At 42.8% G+C, this 23,991-nt stretch overlaps 1 protein-coding gene across 2 annotated transcripts in view; it reads left to right on the top strand.

Moving 5' to 3' along the window:
* Positions 1-1,077: 1,077 nt before the first annotated feature.
* ARHGEF26 (Rho guanine nucleotide exchange factor 26) overlaps positions 1,078-23,991 on the top strand; it is a 123,825-nt gene continuing 100,911 nt past the window's right edge. For both annotated transcript variants that reach the window (XM_021685929.2, XM_021685928.1), the window contains exons 1-3: positions 1,078-2,227; positions 3,600-3,639; positions 7,541-7,686. In XM_021685929.2, coding sequence (XP_021541604.1) covers positions 1,148-2,227; positions 3,600-3,639; positions 7,541-7,686 — 1,266 coding nt within the window. In that variant the 5' untranslated portion in view covers positions 1,078-1,147. The remainder of the gene's footprint in view (positions 2,228-3,599; positions 3,640-7,540; positions 7,687-23,991) is intronic.

The following is a 23,991-nucleotide window of genomic DNA, read 5'->3' as shown; positions in this document are numbered from 1 at the left end:
AGTTCCCCCCCCCTCCCCCGACCAGCTGCCTGCACGCAACCCTCCGGAAATACTCTAAGCACAAGCAAGCGTATCTAACAGTCTCTGTATGTATATTTTAAACAGGGGAGCGAGGCCATCAGATTTGTGTTTTAATACCACCCGAGCGCTGAGAAGGCACTGGCTCTCAGCGTTTAGAGCTACGCATCCCAGCTCACGCATTTCACAAACCCTCCTCGCCCCGACTACCCCCCCAAACCACGCCATCCCCCCCGCCCCCAACCCTGCCCCAGGGCTTTCTAAATTGCAGCTCTGCATGGCTCCCACGCTCGTTCTCACGCTGGTTCCTGGCAACCACCTAACGCGCCCACAGCTCCCGGCACGGAACCCTGGAGTTCCGCACCCAGCCCACATGAGCTCCAGTGTTTTCGAGCGAGACGGGAGGGGATCGAGTGTACGCCAAGGCGGGAAGAGAGGCTCAGCTCTCACTGCGACAGAGGCGGGTCAGAGAGTGGCTAAGACTGGGGCGGGGCCAGGGCTGAGGGCTGTACCAAGCTTGAGGGCGGAGCCGACGGCTCGGGTCGGCCGCCGTGCTCTCCAGAGCTACCCGGCTGCTGCGATTCCGTCTGAGACCCGGGCCACCCAAGGGGCGGTGGGCGCTTGCTGACCCTGGGCTCTGTAAAGCCCCGAAGTTAAATCCGCCTAGGAGCCGGGCGGCTTGAGCGAGAGGGGACCAACGACGGGGCTGGGCAGCTGGATGGCGGCGGAGGGGAGCGTCGCGCGGCAAGTTGTTTCTCCAGAAAGCTGAACTCGTCGCAAAGTTTCCTGTGCATCAGCTTGCACCCTGCGTACTGGTGGCGGGCTTTTTCCGTGCGGGTGGTCTTTGGGCGTTGCAGGGACGCGGAGGTAATTGGATTATTCCGCCTGGGCACAGCCCAGATTTCTGTCCCGGACCACGCGTTGCGGTGGGCGCAGATTTTGCCCTAGAAGGGGTGGGTAGTCGACACGCAGTTGTGTCGCGCACAGCAGTCGGGTGACCGCCACACTCGGAGCGCGCGTCTGCAAGGCGTGCCTGTTTGTCCGGAGGCAAAGTTCCATGATTTCTTTCCTCTTTAGGCAAGACTAACTGGGTGCTGTTCCCTCCCGGGCTGACCTCCGAGTCTCCGCTATGGACAGCGAGAGTGAAGTGGATTTTTCTAGCAACAGCTTAACCCCTTTGTGGCGGAGGCGGTCAACTCCTCAGCCTCAGTTGCTGGGCCGGAGCAAGCCGAGGCCCCAGTCCTACCAGAGCCCCAGCGGGTTGCTGATCACGGATTTCCCAGTGGAAGACCGAGGGACGCTCCCCACTGTGCAGACTCCCACCCAGGTACCCACCGCTTCTGAGGGCAGGACCGTCCAGGGGAACCCCCTGCTTCTGTGTGCCCATAGGAGGGTGGTGACCAATGGGAGGACGATCTCCCCGGAATATAGAGCTGTCTCTCCTCGGCTCCGACGGCCCAAGTCTCCCCAGGCTCCCAAAGCGGTGTTAGGGGGCTCCCCGAAATCCCCAGCGAATGGCACTGTGATGTCCCCCCTACCGCAGCCTCTGCGCCCGCAGCGGACTCCCAACTCGCCCGCCTGCTGCAGCCGGGAGGTAGACCTGACCGGACTGACCACCAGCCCCCTGTCTTCACCCGCTGCAAATGGGCTTTTCCCTAAAATCGACACCCCAGGCTCTGGTTCGCGATCTGGCCAGACGACTAAGGACCCTGAGCCGGGACCCTCGAAACTCTCTCCTGCGCCCCAGAAAAGGTCTTTGGAGCACAAACTCCCCCTCCAAAGGCTGCCCTCACAGGAGAACGAGCTCCCAGAGAATCCTTCAGTGGTTTTGAGCACAAACAGCCCCGCCGCCCTCAAAGTGGGGAAGCAGCAAATCATTCCGAAGAGCCTGGCCTCGGAAATTAAAATAAGTAAATCCAACAGTCAGAATGTGGAGCCCCACAGGAGACTCCTCAAGGTGCGCAGCATGGTGGAGGGCCTCGGAGCGTCTCTGGGCCCCGCAGAGGATGAGGGCGAGGCGGAGAACGACGTGGACAGCCCAGGGTCTCTGCGGAGAGGCTTGCGATCCACGTCCTATCGCAGGGCGGTGGTCAGTGGCTTTGATTTTGACAGTCCTACCACTTCAAAGAAGAAGAACAGAATGTCCCAGCCCGTTCTGAAAGCGGTGATGGAAGACAAGGAGAAGTTTTCCAGTCTGGGAAGGATGAAGGTAAGAGTGGGCAGGAGTGTCACTCACGAAGCCAGGCATTCACCGAACCAAGAGCGAAGGTGTTGGGGGTGGGGAGGAGGGGCACAGAGGAAACCAGAAATTATTCTCTTAATTCCCTTGTTGATCAGACCTGTGCACATCTATCTCTTGGCCATGCCATTGCTGGCCGTCACAGCCAGGTTAATGCAACTTCGTGGGAGGAAGTAAAACTCTTATCACGGTTTTAACTTTTTCATCTCAGGCAAAATGTGGGGACCGAATGTGAAAAAGAAATGCAGCAAATTAGATATTGGCTGGGTCCTGAACACTTTTACTTTTAATACGGGAAGCTGAACAGAGGGGTGGAGAGCAGGCGTGGTACTCTTGACTATATGGTCACACTGTCTCGAGCTTGTCTGGAGGTCTCAGGGGTTGCTGATTCATCACTGCTGATATAGGAAACTCCTGATTTCTTTTGAGCATATTGATTATTTTAGTTACTGGAAGTAATTTAATTACATTAATTAATTATAGAATTTTTTTTTTGAGTGGTGATAACACACTAAATACCATTCAGGTAAAATGTGAATTTTAAAAATAATTGTCAGAATTACAGAAGATACAAATAGTTTGTCATCTTTGTTGTTGCTTGTTTCTGTCACCACTGTCTCTGGTTGTATTTTATTCCCGTGTTGTGCCCATTTATTCTTGAATTTGAGTGCATCTAACAAGTGAGTAGCCCAGAACTTCAGGTTCAAGTGAATTGTGTGTATTGCTCCCTGATAAAGGCCTGGGAGTTGCATGTGTTAAAATATTGCCAAACATGACATAAAGAGATAGGGGAAAACTAAAGAAGGATATTTTGGAGTGTACAAATGCTGCTTTCTCTGGGAACAAGACAGATCTCAGCAGAAATTCATTTCGGGAGCCACAACTTTTCTTGATTAATCAGAGAACTGGAGCCAGTTTATATAAATGTCAATATGTAATATACAAGGAAGGTTATTTTATTTTTGATCTCATGGCCTTAAAGAAATTACCTAACATTTTAGGTACCCCCCCCCAACTCTACAAGTATAGCAAAGTTCAATTTAACAGTGATGGTGAATAATGAGTAGTGAAATGAGCTGAACTACTGGTCATTTGAGGATTCTCAAGCTGTTTTGCTGGGGTGTGTGGGACATTGTACATTTTATTTCACCATTTTAGTGGATTGTGGTAGTCAGATGAGTGAACTACTCAGGGGATCGATCATCTGCTGTATGCTTTTGGAAATGTAATGAGTGTAACAACAAGAAGTAGTACTTTTTCTTAAAATAGCTGTATTTTGTATTTGGCTCATTCATACATAGTTTGCTTTGCTTTTTCCTTTTTTGCTTTTCTTGTTTCTTAGAAAAAAATGCTGAAAGGACAAGGAACATTTGATGGGGAAGGTAAGCATTTGATTTTCCAGACTTTTATTGCTGTTTCAGTGTGGAATATCAATTATAAGTTGAAATCCAACTGCAGTAACAAAAACACTTAAGATGAGAAAAATGTCCAACTTCTTCCCAAATTATACAGTACAAAGCTCTGCACTAAGCTAAATTTTCATCCAGTAATACCAGCAGTGAATGGAATTAATGGCATTCTTTGTAAGCTGATAACTTTGTCAGCCAATGTCCTGGATTTTTAATTCTTATCTACTCTGGCTCTAGCCTCACCTCCCTCAAAAAATGGAGAAAGAGTAAGAGCTAGTCTGGCTTTTTAGTTAAAAATCCTGAGTTTGGCATTTAGATCTGCAGTCATATTTCCTTTGACTTAATATTCTTTCCCCCACTTTTCCACATTTTAGTGTCACTTCTGATTTCCTGTTTGCTTATCAAGTTTCAATTTTGGGGAAATCTAACGCTCCTGGCTGCTAGAAACATATTCCTAAGAATCTGTAACCCGTATAGAAAAGCTGCTTCAGCCAGGTGTTCAAACCCTAATCAGATTAGTGGATGTTGGTAAACAGATGGGTCAAGTGTCAACCAACTGGAAGGGCACAGAGCCAGTGAGCAGCCCCACCTGCAGCCCTTGCAGGTCTGGGGAGCATGGTGGAGGTAGTTACTTGCTGTCATACTTTGAACTGTTAAGATTTTCTGACCTTTAGATGGGGTGACTGGGTGATAGACACTGGGGAGGGTATGTGCTCTCGTAAGCGCTGTGAATTGTGCAAGACTGTTGAATCTCAGATCTGTACCTCTGAAACAAATAATGCAATATATGTTAAGAAAAAAAAAGAAGAAGAAGAAGAAGGTAGCGGGAGGGGAAGAATGAAGCGGGGGAAATCGGAGGGGTAGACGAACCATGAGAGACGATGGACTCTGAAAAACAAACAGGGTTCTAGAGGGGAGGGGGGTGGGAGGATGGGTTAGCCTGGTGGTGGGTATTGAGGAGGGCACATTCTGCATGGAGCACTGGGTGTTATGCACAAACAATGAATCATGGAACACTTCATCTAAAACTAATGATGTAATGTATGGGGATTAACATAAGAATAAAAAAATAATAATAAAATAAAATTAAAAAAAAAAAAAGATTTTCTGACCTTTAAAGAGTCATGAAGAAGGGTATGCCTCTCTATAAGTAAATCTAATGTAAAATCACCCAGAGTTATAAAATACATAATCTTAGGGGATTATAAACTATTTCCCTATATACTTCTTATAAAAATCAGTTCCCTTGGAGTATTTCAACATGACCAGTTTAAAAAAACGTTTTCATTGCACCAATCTTAGGAAACTGCTCTGTATGGAGAAGAAACCCAGATATAGTATTTTAGCTGGTTTGGATAAATTCATGTCCCTGGTTTTATAATTGAGGAAACTGGGAGCTCGGAGAGGTTTAGTGCCTTGCCCACTGCATTGTCACACAGCAGTAGTACAGATAACTGGTTCTTAGTCCAGTTTGCTTCCTTCGTATCACTTTATGACCATGAAGTGAACAGAGCGTCTACCTGATATGTATTTAGAGATGTTTTGTATCTTCTCAGATATGACATTGATTCCGGGATCTCTGTCTCAAAGGGTTAGAAATTGTTGAGCTTTTTTTTTCAAGTTGGAGGACACAACTTTTTTATAGTTCTATGTTGTTTCCTTTTATATGGAGCTGTTTCTTTGCACTCTCTTGTGTCTTCTCAAATATGATGACCTAGAAATTGTTCTCACATATATGTACATGAGGAGTACAGAATTCTTACAGTTAATGACTAACAAGAATTGTAACTCAGGATGAGATGTGGTAGAGTGGTGAGAACCTCTCATGGTGGAGTCAGGGACCTTGTTCTTCTCCTACTGCTTCTGTTCATCAGTTGAGTGACACTGAGCAAGCCTTAGTTTCATCATGTATGAAAGGAGGCTAATAATACTATTATTGCCTGGGTTTGTTGTGAGAATGAATGAGGAATCTTATCAACAGTGTATGCATATGTCAGACAATCAGAGAACAGTAAAATCTTGCACTGAGTCTGGGATTATTTTAGTCATGGTGCCTACAGAACATGCAGCAGTTGATGAGAGAGGAGGCAGACGTTTGCCCCCTTCGGTAGGTGGGAAAGGCATGGCAAGCTCAGTGTGTCCCAAACCAAATGCCAAGTCTTTCCCTCTGAAGCTGAATCTCTTCGAGTGTTGCTATCTCGTCCTGTGCCATTGTTGGGACCTGCCAACCCAGGAAACATCCTTACCGCCTCCCTTTCTCTGACCCTCATCTCCAGTCCGTCCCCAGGAGCCCAAGTGTCCATTCTCCCATAGCATCCTACTGAGTCCCCTACGCACTCAGTGATTTGCTACAACAATAGAATCAAATCTTTCCTTTCCGTGGATTCCCACTACAATCAGGATAAAATACAGTCTTCGCAGTGTGAAAGAAATTCAGTCGTTTTGTACTTGGGATAAAAATCTAGTTCTTTAACATTGCCTGCAAACCTCTGCTTGATTGGGACTGTCTGGCTCATCTCCCTAAACTCACCTTGCCCCTTTGTCCACTAGACACCCGTGCTCTACAGGTGGACTTTTCCTTTCTTCTTCTAAGGTATTACGTTTCTTCTTGCCTTGGGGCTTTTGTATATGCTTTCTCCTTTATCTCTGTAGCTTCTCAGCTTTCAGATCTTAGGTTTTTCTTAGTAACGCCCGTCTGACCTCCAGACTGGGTCACGCCTGCTGAGAGTCTGTTCTCAGAACACCTGTATATAAATTGTTCAGCTTATAGGTATGTTTATGTACAAGATTATTGTGTCCTCAACCCACTAATGACTTGCCTTCTCACTTGGAGTGAAAACCAGAGTACTTTCAATGGCACTGAGTCAAGGGCCTACATAATCTGCCTCCTATTCATCCCCAACCCCCCTCTCTTAAGCTTTCTCCCTTTCCTCACCCCATTTCAGGCATACAGGCCTTCTTGCTCATCTTTGTACATGTAGATGTACAAAACAGACTCCTGTCCCAGGACCTTTGTACTTGCTCTTCCCTCTGATGGTATGTTCTTTCCCCAGCTGTAAGGTGGCTTGCTTTCTCACCGCTTTTAGGTCTTTGCGTAAATGTCATCTTGGTGAGGCCTCCCCAAACCACCCTATTTAAAAATATACATACCCCCCTTGTAATGCTCCCCTGTTTTATTTTTCTCCATGACACTTACCAGCATCTGACATACCCTAAAAGTTACTTGTTTATTTATTGCCATTCTCTGCTCACTCTGATGTCCACTCTATGAAGATTCAGATTTTTATCCTTTTTGTTCATCATTATATCCCTAGTGCCTAGCAGTTGTTGGCATCTAGTAGGCATTTTCCAAATATCAGTTGAATAAAAAAATGAATGAGTGACTTGGACTATTTTCTCTTCCTATTTTTAGCTCGTGAGGACACAGGAAGTATCTTTTATTTTCCGCTCACTCCCAGCCCTTGGCATATTGTAAATATACAATAAATGTTTGTTAAATAGGTAAAGGAATGGTGATGGTCTTTGAAGGAAAAGAAGGCTATGAATTCGGTTTAAACTTCCCCCCCCAAAAAAACAAAACCAGTGATTGAACAGGCATGGCTATCCTGCATGAGTGGTGGACAGAGATGTGGAAACTGCTTCAGTGGGTATTTCATGCATGAATCCCTCTCCTTCCCCTGCATGAATTTGGGACAGAGCTGTGTGAGTGAGAAAATCACTTTTTGGTAATTATTCTTCAGTGACAAAATCCATTTGCTTCTTTGTTGTTTATTAAACTGGAGACCAAACATCGTATAAATCTGGATGTTTGTTTGGAACAAGTAGCATAATGATGGGGGCAATTAGTGACATATAGGGTTTGTATTTCTTGCAGAAAATGCTGTCCTGTATCAGAACTACAAAGAAAAGGCTCTTGATATTGACTCTGATGAAGAGTCGGAGCCCAAAGAACAGAAGTCAGATGAAAAAATTGTGATTCACCATAAGCCACTGAGGTCCACATGGAGCCAGCTCTCTGCGGTAAGTGTTTACCTTTTTCTTTCCGATCTGTGGGCATGAAAAAACCAAGTTGTGGAAGTTAGGTTTAGATATGGTTTTAATTTTTTCTGCCAATGATCCTGTAACCTGAAAGAGAAAGACTCTTCTTTTTAGATTGTGAAATGTTTCTTGAAACTCTTCAGACACCAGTGAGAATGTTGATTTTGATACTTCTGATCAGGAAAATTAGGTTTCGATAAATAAGGTACCTTGACACTGATACAGTATACTCTGGAAGCTTTTCCTGCTCGGTATCTTTTCTTATTTTTTAGATAGTGTATATGCAGAGGTAACTTAATCTATCCTGAACTTTATCATGATTATGGCTATATATACAAATGTGTGTGTGTGTCTGTGCATAATAGGGAGTTTATGACAGTTCTTTCTTGGAAATTTCATTTGATATAGACACATTTGTATGTTCTTGCAGTTGATTAATGAGTGGCATTCTGTTCCATTTCCTTCTGTGCATCTTTTGTGTGAGCGTGTCTGACACGTTGTATTGATGAGTAATTTCTCCTCTCTGCATCAAACATCTTTTGTTTATAGCTGTAATTTCTCTTCCTCCTGGCTTAACAAATGTCACAGTGTGCTGCTTAGTTTACTTGATATGAGTTTGGGGACAGCATCTGTGGGCATCCGATGCATTACCAAGTAGAAAGGAATTCCCATGGATGGCTTGGGTGGTGGGAGCATTGCATCAAAAACAAGCCAGTGCACCTCTGTGAGTCCCTTAGGCAACATGGGAGCAGAAGCGATTCCCTCTTAAGCTGAAATGGGCATTGTTCAGAGTCTAGAATCTCATGTATTCAGGGGACATGCCGGCATAAGAAAAGGAGTTGTGTATGTTGGAGCTCATAAACAGGCCATGGGAATGGATGTATGGTGATGATGGGAATGACTTCTGGTCAGGTTCTTCCTCCCTTCTTCTACCCTGTGTTGGAATTCAGAATTCTAGAAACCAAGCCCTTTCTCCCTGTATCCCTCCCAGCCCTTAATTGTATTCTAAGGAGGATTTATTCATTTCCGGTGCCTCCAAGGTGTGGCATCCTTAGTATATGCCACAGGCTGAAATGCCTACAGGGGCAGGGCAAGCAGCGTTAAGGGGATGCTGGTGAGTGTGGAGGTGGAGGCCTGGTGGGGATTATGGTGAACAGGCCTGATATAACCTCAGCAGCTGCCACTTAGCTCACACCAGCCCAGTGTTGCCAGAGCTTCTGACATTTAGAAAAGAGAATGGAGCAGTCCAGATTTTTATGAATATTATCCCAATTCAAGTGTTAGAAAATGATGTGTGAGGCCAACAAAGTATTTATAGGCCAGTCTTGTCTCCTGTGCTGACAGTTTGGAACTTCTGGGATATTTCTATGATTTTTACATGTGGTCGGGTGGTAATACCTATCCAAAGAAGTGACATATTGGTAGCCTTCTACCCTAATCTAATGATCTCATGATAGTATATCCCCAAGCACATATGTGGAAAAACTGGTGACAAGGCCCATGGAGGCCATGTTGGCTCTAAATGGCTGTCATTCCGTTGTTGGTGTGGACCATTTGGTAGAGGATCCTTGAAAAGAAAGCTGTGGATTTTTTGAGTTCTTCCTCCGTGGCAACAGCTGCATTTGTTAGCCCCGGCCTGAATCTTGCTGCTATTCTCTGCACGCTAAACAGCAACGTGTTCTACCGTGTCCCTTACACTCTGATCTTACCTAGCTTGAGAGCTGAAAAGCAAGCTGCCATACTTAGGCCTCCTAAAGTTTGGCGTTCAGCTAGATTAACAAATCAAGATAATACTACACATCCTTCAGTACAACTGCAAATATGGGCATGCATTTCATTTGGCAAAGGATACATGTACCCATGTGCCTTTTGTTAACAAGATTGCTATCAAAAGACTGGTGATAAAATGTAAAACTATAAAGTGGGTTCTAACTTCAGTGTGTGTTATCTTGGGTTTTAGTGCTCCCAGGAGGCTTGTGTGTATGTATTGTGTTGCTTGGCAATTACATTTAATCAAAGCAGCATTGGACTTTGCCACCTCCCATTCTTAGACACCAGCCTGCATTTTCTTTTTTGCATTTTGTGTCTCCTTTTCACATTTAAGACAGTTTACTTTAGTTTTTTTTTAATACTTTTTTTTTTTTTAAGATTTTATTTATTTATTTGACAGAGAGATAGAGAGAGAGCACAAGTAGGCAGAGAGAGAGGGAGAAGCAGACTCTCCACTGAGCAGGGAGCCTGACGTGGGGCTCCATCCCAGGACCCTGGGATCATGACCTGAGCCAAAGGCAGCCGCTTAACTGACTGAGCCACCCAGGCGCCCCCCCCTTTTTTTTTATAAAGTACTGCAAATATGCCGAAAAACTCAAAAATAAGTATGTGTAAGAGATTTCTGGGTACCTGCCACCCACGTTGAACAAATGTTAACATTTTAACATCTTTACTGCCGATCTCTCTTTTTAGGCAGATCCAGTGAACAACCCTCCTCTCTAGTACTTCTCTCCTTTCTGCTTTCCCAAAATAATCACTGTCCTGAAGTTCTCTTCTGGCCTTCCCACGTGGGTTTTCTATCCACTAAAACGATGCAAGCAGCTCTGGCTTTTAAGAAAGTAGATATTTCAACGCAAAAAGTGGTCATTGCTTTTTTAGAAGCCTAGCAGTTGTTAGGTCCAAGTTTCAGTTAGGACGCTAAAGAGAGGAAACTTTGTGAATTTTGAACAATGTCAGGATGTCTCCATAGGGATCAGCACCTCCATTTCTCCGTCTGACCTCATGCCCCAATCCTTCCTTGTCGAGGGGCTGCAGCGGTTAGTGCGGGTCTCAGAAACATCTGCTCTTTCCATGCTTGCCTTTAGTGTGCCAAATTAATAGGGTAGCCCCCATCTAATCGTGCATATATCACTTTAACAGAAAACTCTTCTTTGGGTATGGCCTTCATCCCAGAAAGAGAGTAGGACAGGGGGTTTTCTGAGTGTGAGGGTTTGTGTGAGCACACATGCGCATTAGCTGTTGTTTTATTTTCTTAAAATCTCCTTGTTGCAAACACCTGCCTGCCTCCTGTGATGATGAAACTTTTCTTATCAGTTGACTGTAGGAAACATTCAGTATGCAAAAGGCTCTTGAGTAGTGCGGCTGTTAGCAGTAATGTATGGGGGTTGCATGGGTCTTTAAGGCTTCAGTCTGACATAGAATGTGTTAGCATGCTTGTTTATATGTCTCCTTTGGTTCCATTGGACAATCACACGGGTGACAATTGTCCCCACTTACATTGTCGGGGACAGGTTTAACTGTAGTGTTGTGGTTATCTAACAATTAAGGGAGAATTAGAACTGTGTGAGAGACATTTAATTGGGCCTCAATAGAAGGGAGAATCTAGCTGCCACAGACTTCTCTAGTCAGATTGAAGTAAGTGAATGGGGGATGTACTTAGCACTGGTGACTCTGCCAACAGGTTCTCCATGCAGCGGTGGCTGTTCTCCCGTAGTCAGAAACACAACCTGGGCTCCTTAGTGTATCATAAGATAGTGACAGGTTTACTCTTCATTCCCTTGAACTTCAAAGGAGGTAGATCTCTTTGAGTCGATACAAAGTAGGTAGGTAGGTAGGTGTAGGATGTCTTCATTCCAGGGAATATAACTTTGTGCTGCTTTTCAGGCCTGGGAGAACCCTAATATACGAGAAATAATTTAAAATCATTATGGTTCCCGGATTTGAGGCTTTGAGCTTGGAAAGTCATTTTTGACTTCTAGAGATCTGTGCCCAGAGACCAAGAACCTGCCACACACAGGTCAGTTGCCCAGTGACTCACCTAAAATGGCAGCGTGAGGACGAAGCCAACAGTTCTTGGACCTCTGGGACGAGCTTGTGGATTTGAAGAAAAATATCGATACTATTAGTTGGGGATAGAACATCCAAGTCCTAGTTACAGTGACTGCCAGGTGTGTGGCCAGTTGAGTGCGGGATGCAAAGGGAGCCTCAGGATTTCCTAAAGTTCATCCTTTAGTGGGATTCTGGAAGCATTTGCAGTATTACGGAAAATAAAAGATAAATCTTGACTGGAGTCGTTTTGTTTTTCCTCATAACCACGCCTGCCTGTCCTGTGTTGACGTACTGAGCATGTACTGAAAAATGATGGTTGTGAAACCAGTGTTTGTTTTGTCAAGATCAGTGACAGCACCGAAGCCATACTCACCAGCCATGGCCTGACTCCATTTATTTGCCATGGGGTGTGTTTGTGTAATTTCCACCACCTTCACATGCCAGGTACCTTTGAAAAGGGTGTTTAGGCTCCAGAGGCAAAAACAAGCATGCCCGCAAACTTCCCACTGGAATTGAGCACCTAATATAGTCATCCTCTGCTCTGCTGTGCTCTTCCTTTGCACTCGCTGACAGGGGGCTTTATCAGTCATCTTAAATCATTTTGAGTATCTCTTCAGTTTGTTCAAAAAGTTTAAACTCTCTAGTTAGGAATGGGTTTTTCTGTTTCCATCAGAGCATTCCTTCAGCTGTGCAGAGTGGGGCTAAGGGTTTAACGGGAGATCCGATGTTAGGACCTCAGTCTCTGAGTCCTGGCTCCGCTCTTCAAGCTCACACCGTTTGCCTCTGGACGACTTTCTGGAACTGCCAAATGAGAAACGGCGATTTGAAAAATGGTGACTTATAGAAATGTAATTTCATCCAGTTGACTATATAACAGACACTTTGGAGACTTAGCAGTTGGATCTGACGGGACTTATTCTTTTAGAATTTACACCGTGTTTATTGTGAAAGATCTTCTGTTTTCTACTAAAAACTAGAGCTCAACAGATGTAATAAACCTGAATATTATCCTGTTTGCAGAAAAATGTCTAATGCATTTAGAGGTCATAGAAAAATGTGTTATCTTTCCTTAAATTTTCACACGTGTCTGAATTAATTTTCAGTTGTTCAGTGACTTGCTCCTTAAAATAATCTCTTCAGTCATATAATTTTCCATTCATGTTTTGCAACATTGCAGTCTCATAAATTATTTTTTACCTTAGTTGGTGATTAATGCCTTTTACCGTATCTATCTTTTGTGTTTAAAAAATAGAAAAAAAAATGCTCATTTTTCATGCCTGGTTTGCTTTTTTTTTTTTTTTTAAGATTTATTTATTTGACAGAGAGAGACACAGAGAGAGGGGGAACACAAGCAGGGAGAGTGGGAGAGCACTCATAGTGGAAACAGTCAGGGTTTTGGATATATACTTGTCTACACTTTTAAATTGGACAGTAGGTCTCCTGGAATGTTTGTATCTTTATAAACAGAAATAGAGATCCATGTGCCTACACCTAAGATGCACCAGAGATTCTATTCTAGCCAAAAGGGCTGGAACTGGGAGCCTGCTGAACTGAGCCAGAGACTGGCCTCTGTATGTTCCTGCCATTTCAGTACAATTAGATTATGGTGTTCTTTTAACATTTTTGAAAATTAATTTTGATTTATATAAGCAACACCTAATACGTTCTCCATGTAAAAAAAAAAATGAGCATTTCAGGTAAGACTAAAATCTCTTTTGTCATATCTGCAATCCCAATCTCTTTCCTCTTCTTTATAGAAATGCTGTTCTCAATTTGGTACGTTCTTCTCAAAATCCACGTATATACATTTAAGGGAGATATAAAGATTACATGTGTTTATTTAAATATATACTCTGCAGGTTTTACAGTTGGCTTTTTTTCTGAACCATGTGTCTTATAAATCATTTCATGTCTATACATGATGATCTTCAGTGCTCTTTCTAGCTTCTGCATTATTCTGTAGGATGGATATCTGTTTTGCCTCTTTCCCTTCGAAAGGTTATGCATGCTTTGAGACTATAATAAAAACTTTGAGGCATGGATCTTTAGAAAAATGCACACACGAGTATATATGTAAATATTTGTTTATAATTTTTTCTGTTTTTTTTTTTTTAATTTCAGTTTGAGGATTTTTTTTTTTCTTGACTTTATCTCCAAATACTGGGAATACCTTACTGGAGCTCTCTATGTATTTTTTTTTAAAGATTTTATTTACTTATTACGGAGAAAGAGAGGGCGGGGGGAGGAGCAGAGGGAGAAGGACAAGCAGACTCCTCGCTGAGCGCAGAGCCTGACGCAGGGCTATATCCCATGATCCTGAGATCCTGACCTGAGCTGAAATCAAGAGCCGGATGCTCAACCGACTGAGCCACCCAGGTGCCCTTGGAGCTATCTATGTATTAAGTATAGTTTCCATGTTGTTCATATCACCTTTAGAAGTTTCCTTTTTCTGAATTATAGCAGACTTGGAACTTGAGCTATATAACCCTTTCTGAAGAATATATATACATATATATATTCTTATATTCTTAATATATATACATATATCTACATATACATATATATGTATATATATATTCCTTATATATACATATATAAGAAAAAACTGTTCCAGCTGGAGCTGAGTAATGAAAGGGCAATTGAATAATAGATATGCCAATGTTTATGTTCTTAATTCTCCCGAGAGAACAATAGGGTATGAAATGTGGGTATGTGTGCACCATACCCCTAGGGAGGCAGAGCACAAGAGACAGGTGCTCCAAGAAAGTGGGAGAAGATGAGCACAGGGATATTAAATTTTGATTGGCATAACTACAAAAAGATATTTCAATCAGAAACCTAGACTTGGGACCCAATACAAAGAGGGTCTTATTATTTCATTGAGCAGAAAACCAGCAAGAGAGATTGATGAATGATTCCTTCATTCATCTAGTCTTTATGGCAGCCTGCTCTGTGCTAGACACTCGGAGATAGAGCCAAACAGACTCCACCTTGCTTTCATTTCCTTACAGACACCCTTCATCGGGAGACAAATATCAAATAATTCCACAGACAGATGACAGAATTACAACTGTATGAATGCCATGAAGGACATGTTCGTGCTGCTCTGAGATCCTACGGGGGAGGGCACTTGTCTGGGCAAGGTTCTGTAAACTGATAGATGGTGGCAAAGGAAGAGACAAGAGCCGCCGTCAATGGCGTGTCAAGACAGGTGTCCGGGCAACATTGGTGGTGGGAGACAGGGACAGAATTGAGGAGTCCCAGGCGGAGAAACTGTCCTGTATGTAGACCTTCTGGGGTAATGGTGGGTAAGAAGAGTTAAAATAAAATTGGTTCAGCTGAAGCTTCTTGCTCTGTTTGGTGGGCACTTCCGCACTCCTCCCATCTCTAAATGCTGGAGGCTCCCTCGGCTCCGACTCTGGGCCTCTTCTCTCTGTACTCATTTGGTGATCTCATCGAATCTTGTGGATTTAAATGCATCATATACTCTGATGATTTCCAAGTTTCTATCTCTAGACTAGACCTTTCCCTGAGTTTTCAGACAAGGATATCCAGATTCTTTTCTGATATAATTGGCATCTCAAAGTTAACCTGTCCAAAAGTTTACTTCTGCTAATTCTCTTCTCTCCCACCCAGACCTGCTTTTCCCACAATATATATATATTTTTTCTAAGCAAATAACAACTCCATCTTTCTAGTTGCCAAGGTCAAAAACCTTGGAGTCATTCCTCACTCTTCTCTTTCTCCCATAACCTATTCCAGTTTGGTGTAAAGCCTGTTTGTTTCCTTTACCTCCAGAAGTGGATTATCCCCACTGCTTCCCAGCTCAACTCCTGTATCTCCTGGGTTCCCTTTACATCTCCTCTCTATGTAGCAGCATATAATTATATTGTTTATCTGTGATGCTGTTAAAACATGCTGAGGTACTCTTTGTTCTGGTCCTTCTGGTGTTCTTACCTCCACTTAGACTAAAGGCCAAGCCTTACAGTGGCCAGTGAGGCTGTGTGATCTGGCCTGATTCCCTTTCTGGACTCATCTCCTGCTTCCTCCTCCATCTTCTTCATTGCTCAGTCACACTGATGTTCCCAGAATACAAGGTGTACTCTGCCCCAGGGCCTTTGCATTTGTGGTCTGCCCAGCTCATAGTAGCTCTTCCTCCAGAGAACCACATGGTTTTCTCCCTCACCTTCTCCCTAGCACCCCTTTAGCATTTTTTTAAAAGATTTTATTTATTTATTTGACAGAGAGAGAGACACAGCGAGAGAGGGAACACAAGCAGAGGGAGTGGGAGAGGGAGAAGCAGGCTTCCCGCTGAGCAGGGAGCCCGAGGTAGGGCTCAATCCCAGGACCCTGGGATCATGACCTGAGCCAAAGGCAGATGTTTAATGACTGAGCCACCCAGGTGCCCCGCCTTTAACATTTCTTATCCTCTTCATGGCATTTACCTCTCTCCCATACTGTGTGATTTACTTTTTTGGTTAATTGTCCATCTACTCTGCTGAAATAAAAGCTGCATAAAGTCAGAGGTTTTTGTCCATTTTGTTTCCTGCTGTTTCCCTAGCACATGAAATAGTGCTTGGCTCATAGTAGACTTGCAGGAACTATTGGATGAGTTTATTAATGAATGTATAAATAAATGAATACATGCAGAAATCTAATCCCATAAGTGAAAATAGTAGGAAGTTACTCAGCAGTGAAAACAGCGAGGAAGTTTCCTATTTAGGGACCATTTGGAGGCTGTTTTAAATTTTTATTAAAAAAATTTTTTTTTGATCATTGGTTGGCTACCTCCTGGATTTAATACACATCTTTGATACATTGGGGAACTTGGCATCGTGATAGTTTAAAACTATGTTAGCCTGTGGTAGGTATTGGCTACTATGCAATCAAATTCAATGGCAACCTAATTTTTCACTTGGTATTTCTTTTGGGGAGGTAAATGGGACAGCATTCGAGAATGATAGCATTCTGTAGGAATACAGAGCAATTAGGTAAAAGGAGGGAAGGCTCAGTTACTTTGAGGAGTTCTGAATGACTGTGTGAAAAGGCTGTATAATACTGAGCTTTGGATTGTGGAAATCATCTATCAGATTCTTGTATTTACCCTCTCGATCTTAGGATGTGCCCTTGTGGCATCTCCTCCTTTAGTCCAATGATGGGACTGTTCCTCAAGGCCACATCCACAAACTGATTTGTCTCCATGATGATTTGAGAAGTCGTCACTGTAAAAATTATTATTGAATCTTTAAATGCTGGACTTGTGTTTAAAAATTTGTTTCTCAAATTTTGTTGATTTATCCAGAGTACTGATAGCCTCAATTTTCTCCTTTAATCTGTGCTCTAATGTCTTAAGATTATTATGGTATTCATTATCTGAATATCTATTATTTGAAGAGGTAAAGACTATAGAGCCAACGGATAGTTCTTGTAGAAGAAGTAGTGTTGCCAGTGAAAGGAAATTGCAGATTATTTTCCCTTTTGGTGTGATGGGTTTGCCACCCATCCAACTGAAATAACACAGAAATGGAGTGGTTCCCATTTTGAAGTGGCAGGAAACTGCTTCGGGTAGTGATAGGCAAAGGAGTGGGATTGTTGTTCGCTCCACTGAGCAACAGGGAGCCCCCGTATCCTCATGGGTTCAAGGTCTCAGTAGGAGCAGACAGTGCAGTGGCTGACTTGCAGGATAGCTGTAGCTCAGGGACCTGCCATTGGATCATTATGATATTAATTTGTTGACATGCAGTTAAAGTATTGACCAAATATTTGCAGAGGACTTACTGTGCACAGGGGTTGTACTCGGTGAGTTCACTACAATTGACATAGTCCTCAGGACAAGAGCACGACGGCAGTACTATTTTTCTACCTTGTATCAAGGCAGCTGAGACGATGAGATGTTAAATATGGTTACTCTCCAACTATTTCTGTTAGGGTTTTGAGATTACCTAGAACGGAGCCTTGGGCTCTGGAAGAGCAGGAACGATATTTCTCTCTGGTACTTGACTGAAAATGTGTCTCAGCAACTATCTGCCTGGTAGCTCTTTTCTTGTCATGAACTTATTTTCCCTCTCTGCTGTGTCTGTCTTTTCTCTGGAGAGCTCCTGCACACTCCGTTTCTGAGTTGTAACCTAGACTTATGGGACAGTTACCTAGCACGGTCCTACCCCACCTCCTGTTTTCCTGTCAGCTTCCATATATAACTACCCAGTTCAGTTTCTTGAGAGAGAATCCAACCAATCAGAGCAGCTCAGCACTTTACCCCCACTTAATAGGCCACTTAACCATTTTTTGTTGTTTGGCCAGGTGCCTAACTAGCTCTATTCCAATCGGTTTTGGCCTCCGTGATGCATTATGGTGCGAAATGTGGCCACCTTGGGTTGTTTATTTTGTGGAGGCCTGAGTAGAACAACTTTCCTTGTAGGGGTCTGTGAGACTGTTTAGCAACATGACTGACATATCTAGTGTAAATTTACACACGGTGGTTGGAGCACCTGTGTGGCTCAGTGGGTTAAGCGTCTGCCTTCGGCTCAGGTCATGATCCCAGGGTCCTGGGATCGAGCCCCGCATCGGGCTCCCTGCTTAGCGGGGAGCCTACTTCTCCCTCTCCCTCTGCTGCTCTCCGAGCTCATGCTCTCTCTCTCTCTTTCTCTCAAATAAATAAATAAATAAATAAAATCTTTAAAAAATAAAAAAAAATTACACATGGTGGAGTCAATGTTGCAAACATGGTGTAGATCAGAAGCTTAGCAAATGAAAAATACATTTTACCTTGTAACTTTGTGTGTGTGTGTGTGTGTGTGTGTGTGTATCTCAAACAAAAGTTAGAAGTTACCCTTAATACTTGCATTACACGGTGGTATTTCTGTCTTTTCTGTTTTGTTACATTTAAATAGGTGTTGGCCAGAAATCCATGGACTTTTTTGTGTCATTCACTTGTAGTTTGGAAAATGCTGGTGTCTGATTTGAAACTTCATTGGTATTACATACATCGTAGTGGGTGTGACAAACAAAGCAAGTCTAAATCCCAGTACCTGCACTGCAGGAACTTAGAAGCTGGTTCAGAAGACAATAGAAATGAAACAGCTAAATGGTGTTTCTCCAAGAATGTAGGGCATGGTGCCAAAATGAATGACATAGACAGAAATCACAGAGAGCCGTGAAGTCAGGGAAGCTTTCTCTAGAGAGGATGACTAAAACTAGGTGGGCAGAAGAGTAGGAAATAAAAGCAGGGGAAGTATGAAATATGGCTTGAGTGAAGTTTGATGTATAGGTCAATGGAAGAACAACAGTGGTAAGTCTTGCCAGTGTCTCGGATCTCCTCCATACGATAAGATAATCCCTGTCCGATGAAACCATTGCATGCTTTGTACATCTAGCGGAAAACATCAGTTCGCTTTCTTACCCAATTTTCCAGAATAGGTCTTGCTCAGGTTAGATCTTTATTGCAAATCTAGGAAATTAACTTTATTGTCAGTGTTGTTTTAAGTAACTGACTGGTTTGGAGTTGATCGTTCCTTTCCATCTGCCACTTGACAAAAACAACAAATGAAAATGAAATAGCCACTGAGGTGTTGGCACCAGCTTCACAAACAAGAGTTCTCCTCTCCTGCAAGAGGGGCACCTCAGCCCTGTTCTGCCCTCGTCAGCCCTTGTTGACTCAGGCCTTCACTATGAGTCAGGGGTGCCGTGCTCAGTTACCCCAACTCTAGCCCAGTCCTCATCGCTGTCACATCTGCACACCTGTCCGACTCACACTCATTTTCCTCACTGCCTCAGAAGCCACTGTGTGGTTTGGGCTTGACTGAAATCTTGCTTTCTCCTTGCCTCCCTTTCCTTAGCTACTTTACTTCTTTTATCTGCTGGTGGTCACCTGCCAGGTCTCTAGCTTTCCTTGAAATGCTGGTATTACTGGCATCCTTAAACAATAAAAGTTGAAATCTCTCCCTCTCCCCATCACTGTTGACATTTTGGTGTAGAACTTTTCAGACATTTTCTCCGAGTGTGTGTACATATGGAGTTTTTTTTTAAGCAAAAATTCAATAATATTATCTTGTTATCCATATTTTCCTCTTAACAATGTTGTAAATATCTTTTCATGTCATTAAACCTGCTGTTTTGTGGTACATTTTTTTTTTCTCTTACCATGTTGTGAAATGACTTTTCATGTCATTAAACTTTCTTCCATAAGAACCTTTCTAAAGCTAGGGCACCTGGGTGGCTCAGTTGGTTGGGCGACTGCCTTCGGCTCAGGTCATGATCCTGGAGTCCGGGGATCGAGTCCCGCATCGGGCTCCCTGCTCGGCAGGGAGTCTGCTTCTCCCTCTGACCCTCCCCCCTCTCATGCTCTCTGACTCTCATTCTCTCTCTCGCAAATAAATAAACAAATCTTAAAAAAAAAAAAAAAGAACCTTTCTAAAGCCCAAATTGTATTTCATCAAATAAGTGGATGTTTGGTTCTTTTACCCAACTCCCTATTGTTAGTCATTAGTGTGTTCTTCAGTTTCCAATTTAAAATTCAAAATTTAAAGGTGATTAAGTTCTTTAAAACAATATTTTTGAATTACAGATAGGTTCTCCTTATTATAACACTAAACACACCAGTTAAGACTGAAATCTGCTTTGATTTTACCACCATTCTCAATCCCTTCCCCTATTAACCACTATTAACCACTGCTCCTCAGTATTTTATTAAGTGTTCACTTTTTAAAACTTCTCATCTTTTATTAAATACTTGTAGAGATTGTCCGTCTCTTCTAAAACCAGTTTCCTTTTCATCCTTTTCATCCTTTTCATCCTTTCTACTCTGTGTCATTAGCTTTTCATGCCTTTGCTAACTTCATTTTCTTCTCTTAATTGTTGATAGATAAAAGAGAGCTGTTTCTCTTGCTTATCTGGGAGCAAGAGGGTGAGTACATTGGAGTCTGGGCTCAGTAGTCCTACAGGGGAACGAGGCCGTAAGAGCCAGAAGTGAAAGGGAGGAATGTGTTTAGCAGGAGTAATGTCAGGGCTAATGAACGGGTTAAATTGCGAGGGCACCCTGCTGATAGCTTAGCTTTCACTGCCTCAGAAGCTGGGAACCCAGTGGGAGAAGTGTTTGGGGCATTCAGGAGGAGGACTGCAGTTTAGGGGGGGAATAGCTACAGATCACAACTCCCAGGGATTCACAAGTGTTAGAAGGCAGTCCTGCTGGGATGGTTAAGAGCTCACAGCCTCTGGCCTGGAGGGGGGTTGCGGGTGAGAAGGCAGGCCTGGGTTTGAATCCCAGTTTTACTACTTAGTAGGGCTAATGTGATTTAACTTTTCTGTGGTTCTGTGTTTTATTTGTAAAACAGGGATAGTGCCAGCTTCCTTGTGGGGTTGTTAAAAGGTTCTGCTGCATGGTAAGCATTTGATGCAGCGGTAGTTTGAGAAATAATTAAAGAACCGACAAGAACTTTGAATCAGGAATTGGCTAGTAATATGAATAGCTAGCTAGTGAGAGCTGGTTGCGGTGAAGTAATGCATGCTTATCTCCTAAATTGTACAAAGGACAACAGTTTATTCTCATACTTTTAATTACGTATCTGCTTGTGGTTTGTACTTTCAGCCTCATATCTGTATTGAAATAATTTGGGTTCATTCAGGAATCCTGGCTCTGTCTGTAGAAGGTGATGGCAGGGCAGTGAGGAGCACAAACCTCAAGCCCCTGCCTGCCTTATCTGAGTTTGCCATTGATTTCGCAGACCTGAGGTTACCTCCAGGAGGCCTAGAGGGCTGGCTGCTTCTTAAGATCCAAGAACTTTGGCGAGGATTGCAGAATTATTATTACTGTAGATCAAAGAGGAGATCAGTTTTTTTTTTTTAAAAAAGATTTTATTTATTTGACAGAGAGAGCGACAGCGAGAGAGGGAACACAAGCAGGGGGAATGGGAGAGGGAGAAGCAGGCTTCCTGCCGAGCAGGGAGCCCGATGTGGGACTCGATCCCAGGACCCTGGGATCATGACCTGAGCTGAAGGCAGACGCTTAACGACTGAGCCACTCAGGCGCCCAAAGAGGAGATCAGTTTTTTGAACAAATTAGGAGGTCCCTGGCACGTTAGTTGACATATTTTTAAAATGATTTTATTAAAGGGGCCATTGTGTTCTACCTCTCCCATTTTTTTAACAGTATTTTATCTATTTACCCACCCCTTCCTGAAAGTGACACTGTCCTCTTGATCTCATTTATCTGATCATTGGTTACACAAATCTCTGATCCTTTAGAGTCTTGTCCTATGGCAGCTGGTAGCTTAGATGGAGTGATCTCTCAGGATCTTTCGCCGTGGATGAGTGGGCCCGGAGAGAGCCTACAGGCCTGGTTACAAGGACACTGTTTCTGGATCCTGGCAGATTTTTCATTTTAGGGACTTCAAACATACTCTTGGAGAGCAGCTATTCCCATGTTATTTACAGTGAAAGAACTCTAGCTTATTTGTAATTCAGGGGCTATGTGAGTTGTGTTAAGTCTATAGAAAGGACCTGGGAGTGATTGTGTCCCATGGTATAATTTTACTTGGCAATTCATTCCTTTACCACTTTTGAACTCTTGAGAACAAAAGCCTGTGAATAGGGAATCACCAACAAGCATGAATAACCAGCTGATTTTCAGCAAGTGGGTAAACTCCAGCAAGTTTAAAGGTCTTAGCTCAAATTGAGTATTCCATGTACATTAGTGCTTTATGGAGCCAGAGTGATCTTGGGTTACAAATATCTGATCTAATTTTTAATTAGCTATATTTCTGAGCCTTTTCGGACGGTCAGTCTTTCGGGGCCCTCCCTTTTTGGTTTCCCTGGCTGGTGGTTCGGAAACATGGAAGGCATATGCCACCCATCTGATCTAGAAACAGTATCAACTCACAGAGGGCCTGAGAATATATCCCATGGAAAATGATCATCTGGTCGGCCAAGAGACGGTGTTATTAATGTCAACTCCCTTCACAGATATAGGACTGGCTTTATTCTGTAGATAGGTTCTGTAGAAATGTCAGTACTGGGGCTCTGTTTGGGCCTAGGGAATCCGACTGGCTCATAACCTATTCCAGTCAGTGAAGTCAAAGGCCAAGGAATAACTGTGCAAAGTTTATGGATCTCCTGACACAATTCTCTGCAAGGTGAAAAATCCTGTAACTGCGCTGAATGCAGGAATGGAATTCAGTGCCAAAAGCCTGCTTGTTTCCTCATAGGGTAGTCATCTTAAGAAGCTCAGCCTTGCAAGGTATCAAGGAGGAGCCCACTCATGAATTGTAGATGGAGTAGCTAATAATTAACTTTTGGCTTTATATTTTAGGGAGTTTACCCTTTTAGCAGTTTAAAAAATTTTAGGTCTAACTAGACAATATCACACCCATAGGTGAAGTATCTTGTACTGTTCTTTATTAGTTTTAGCCAGTTGTCAATTTCCATCCTATTTGAATATGCAAAATATATCCATTACAAAGATCGTGAGTGAAGAGTTTCAATACTGATTACAGTAGTATATATATATATATACACACACATAATCTATAATGATGAATGTAAAACTATTGTAACATTAGCGAGTTCTCTGCATTCACTGTCTTGATAAGCCACATATGTTTATATTTTTAACTTATGTTAAAACTATAGATATGGGCTCAGTTTTGTTGTTTTATTTGAATTAATTTTTATCCACTTAAAATGTTGAAGATAACGACATGTATCGTACTTTCTCCTTAGAGGCTAGAATCTGCCATGGTAGGATTTGAACACTTTTGTGAACTGGTTAGATTATACAAAATCAAGAACCCCAAATATAATCCAGCTCTTAGTGTTTCATTAAACTCCTTTTGCAGTTCTATTTACTGATGATATAGTTAAATAAAAAATTTAAATCGGTGAGGAATAAGAAAGCTCAAGTGAAGTCAGAAGAGAACGTTAGAGGCATGCTGCTTTGGCTGTCTGTTCCCAGTTGTACTCAGCCAGAACTTCCAATATGAAATAGAGGTTATTAAAATACAGAAGGAGCCTATACAATTTTAATTTTTTTCATTTAGGGTAGCAATAGGAATCAGGCGTTAGAAGCTGCTGTACTATTTTTTTTTCTTTTTCACACATAGAAACAAGAGGAACACTTGAAGAAGCATGATAAACTTGATAATCTTTCAGATTCTCTTAGCAAAAATGTGCAAACTGCAAAAAGCAGGTCAATTTTAAAACTGTAGGTGTAAACATATGCTTTTCACACATTTTTTTTCTTGGCAGGGGGGGAAGCCTGATTCTTCCAATGAGTTAAGTTTACTGATAAGGTTTGCTGTTTTTGAATTAGAAAATTTCCAGAAGTATTTACTTTATTTATTTATTTATTTTTTTGAGAGAGAGAGAGAGAGTGAGCCTGCAAGCAGGGATGAGGGTGGGCGGGGGGAGAGAAGGAGGGGCAGAGAGAGAATCTTAAGCAGGCTTCAAGTTCAGCATGTAGCCCAACATGGAGCTGGA

The sequence above is a fragment of the Neomonachus schauinslandi genome, chromosome 1, assembly GCF_002201575.2.
Source record: "Neomonachus schauinslandi chromosome 1, ASM220157v2, whole genome shotgun sequence".
NCBI lineage: Eukaryota > Metazoa > Chordata > Mammalia > Carnivora > Phocidae > Neomonachus > Neomonachus schauinslandi.
This window is presented reverse-complemented; position numbering and strand designations above follow the sequence as displayed.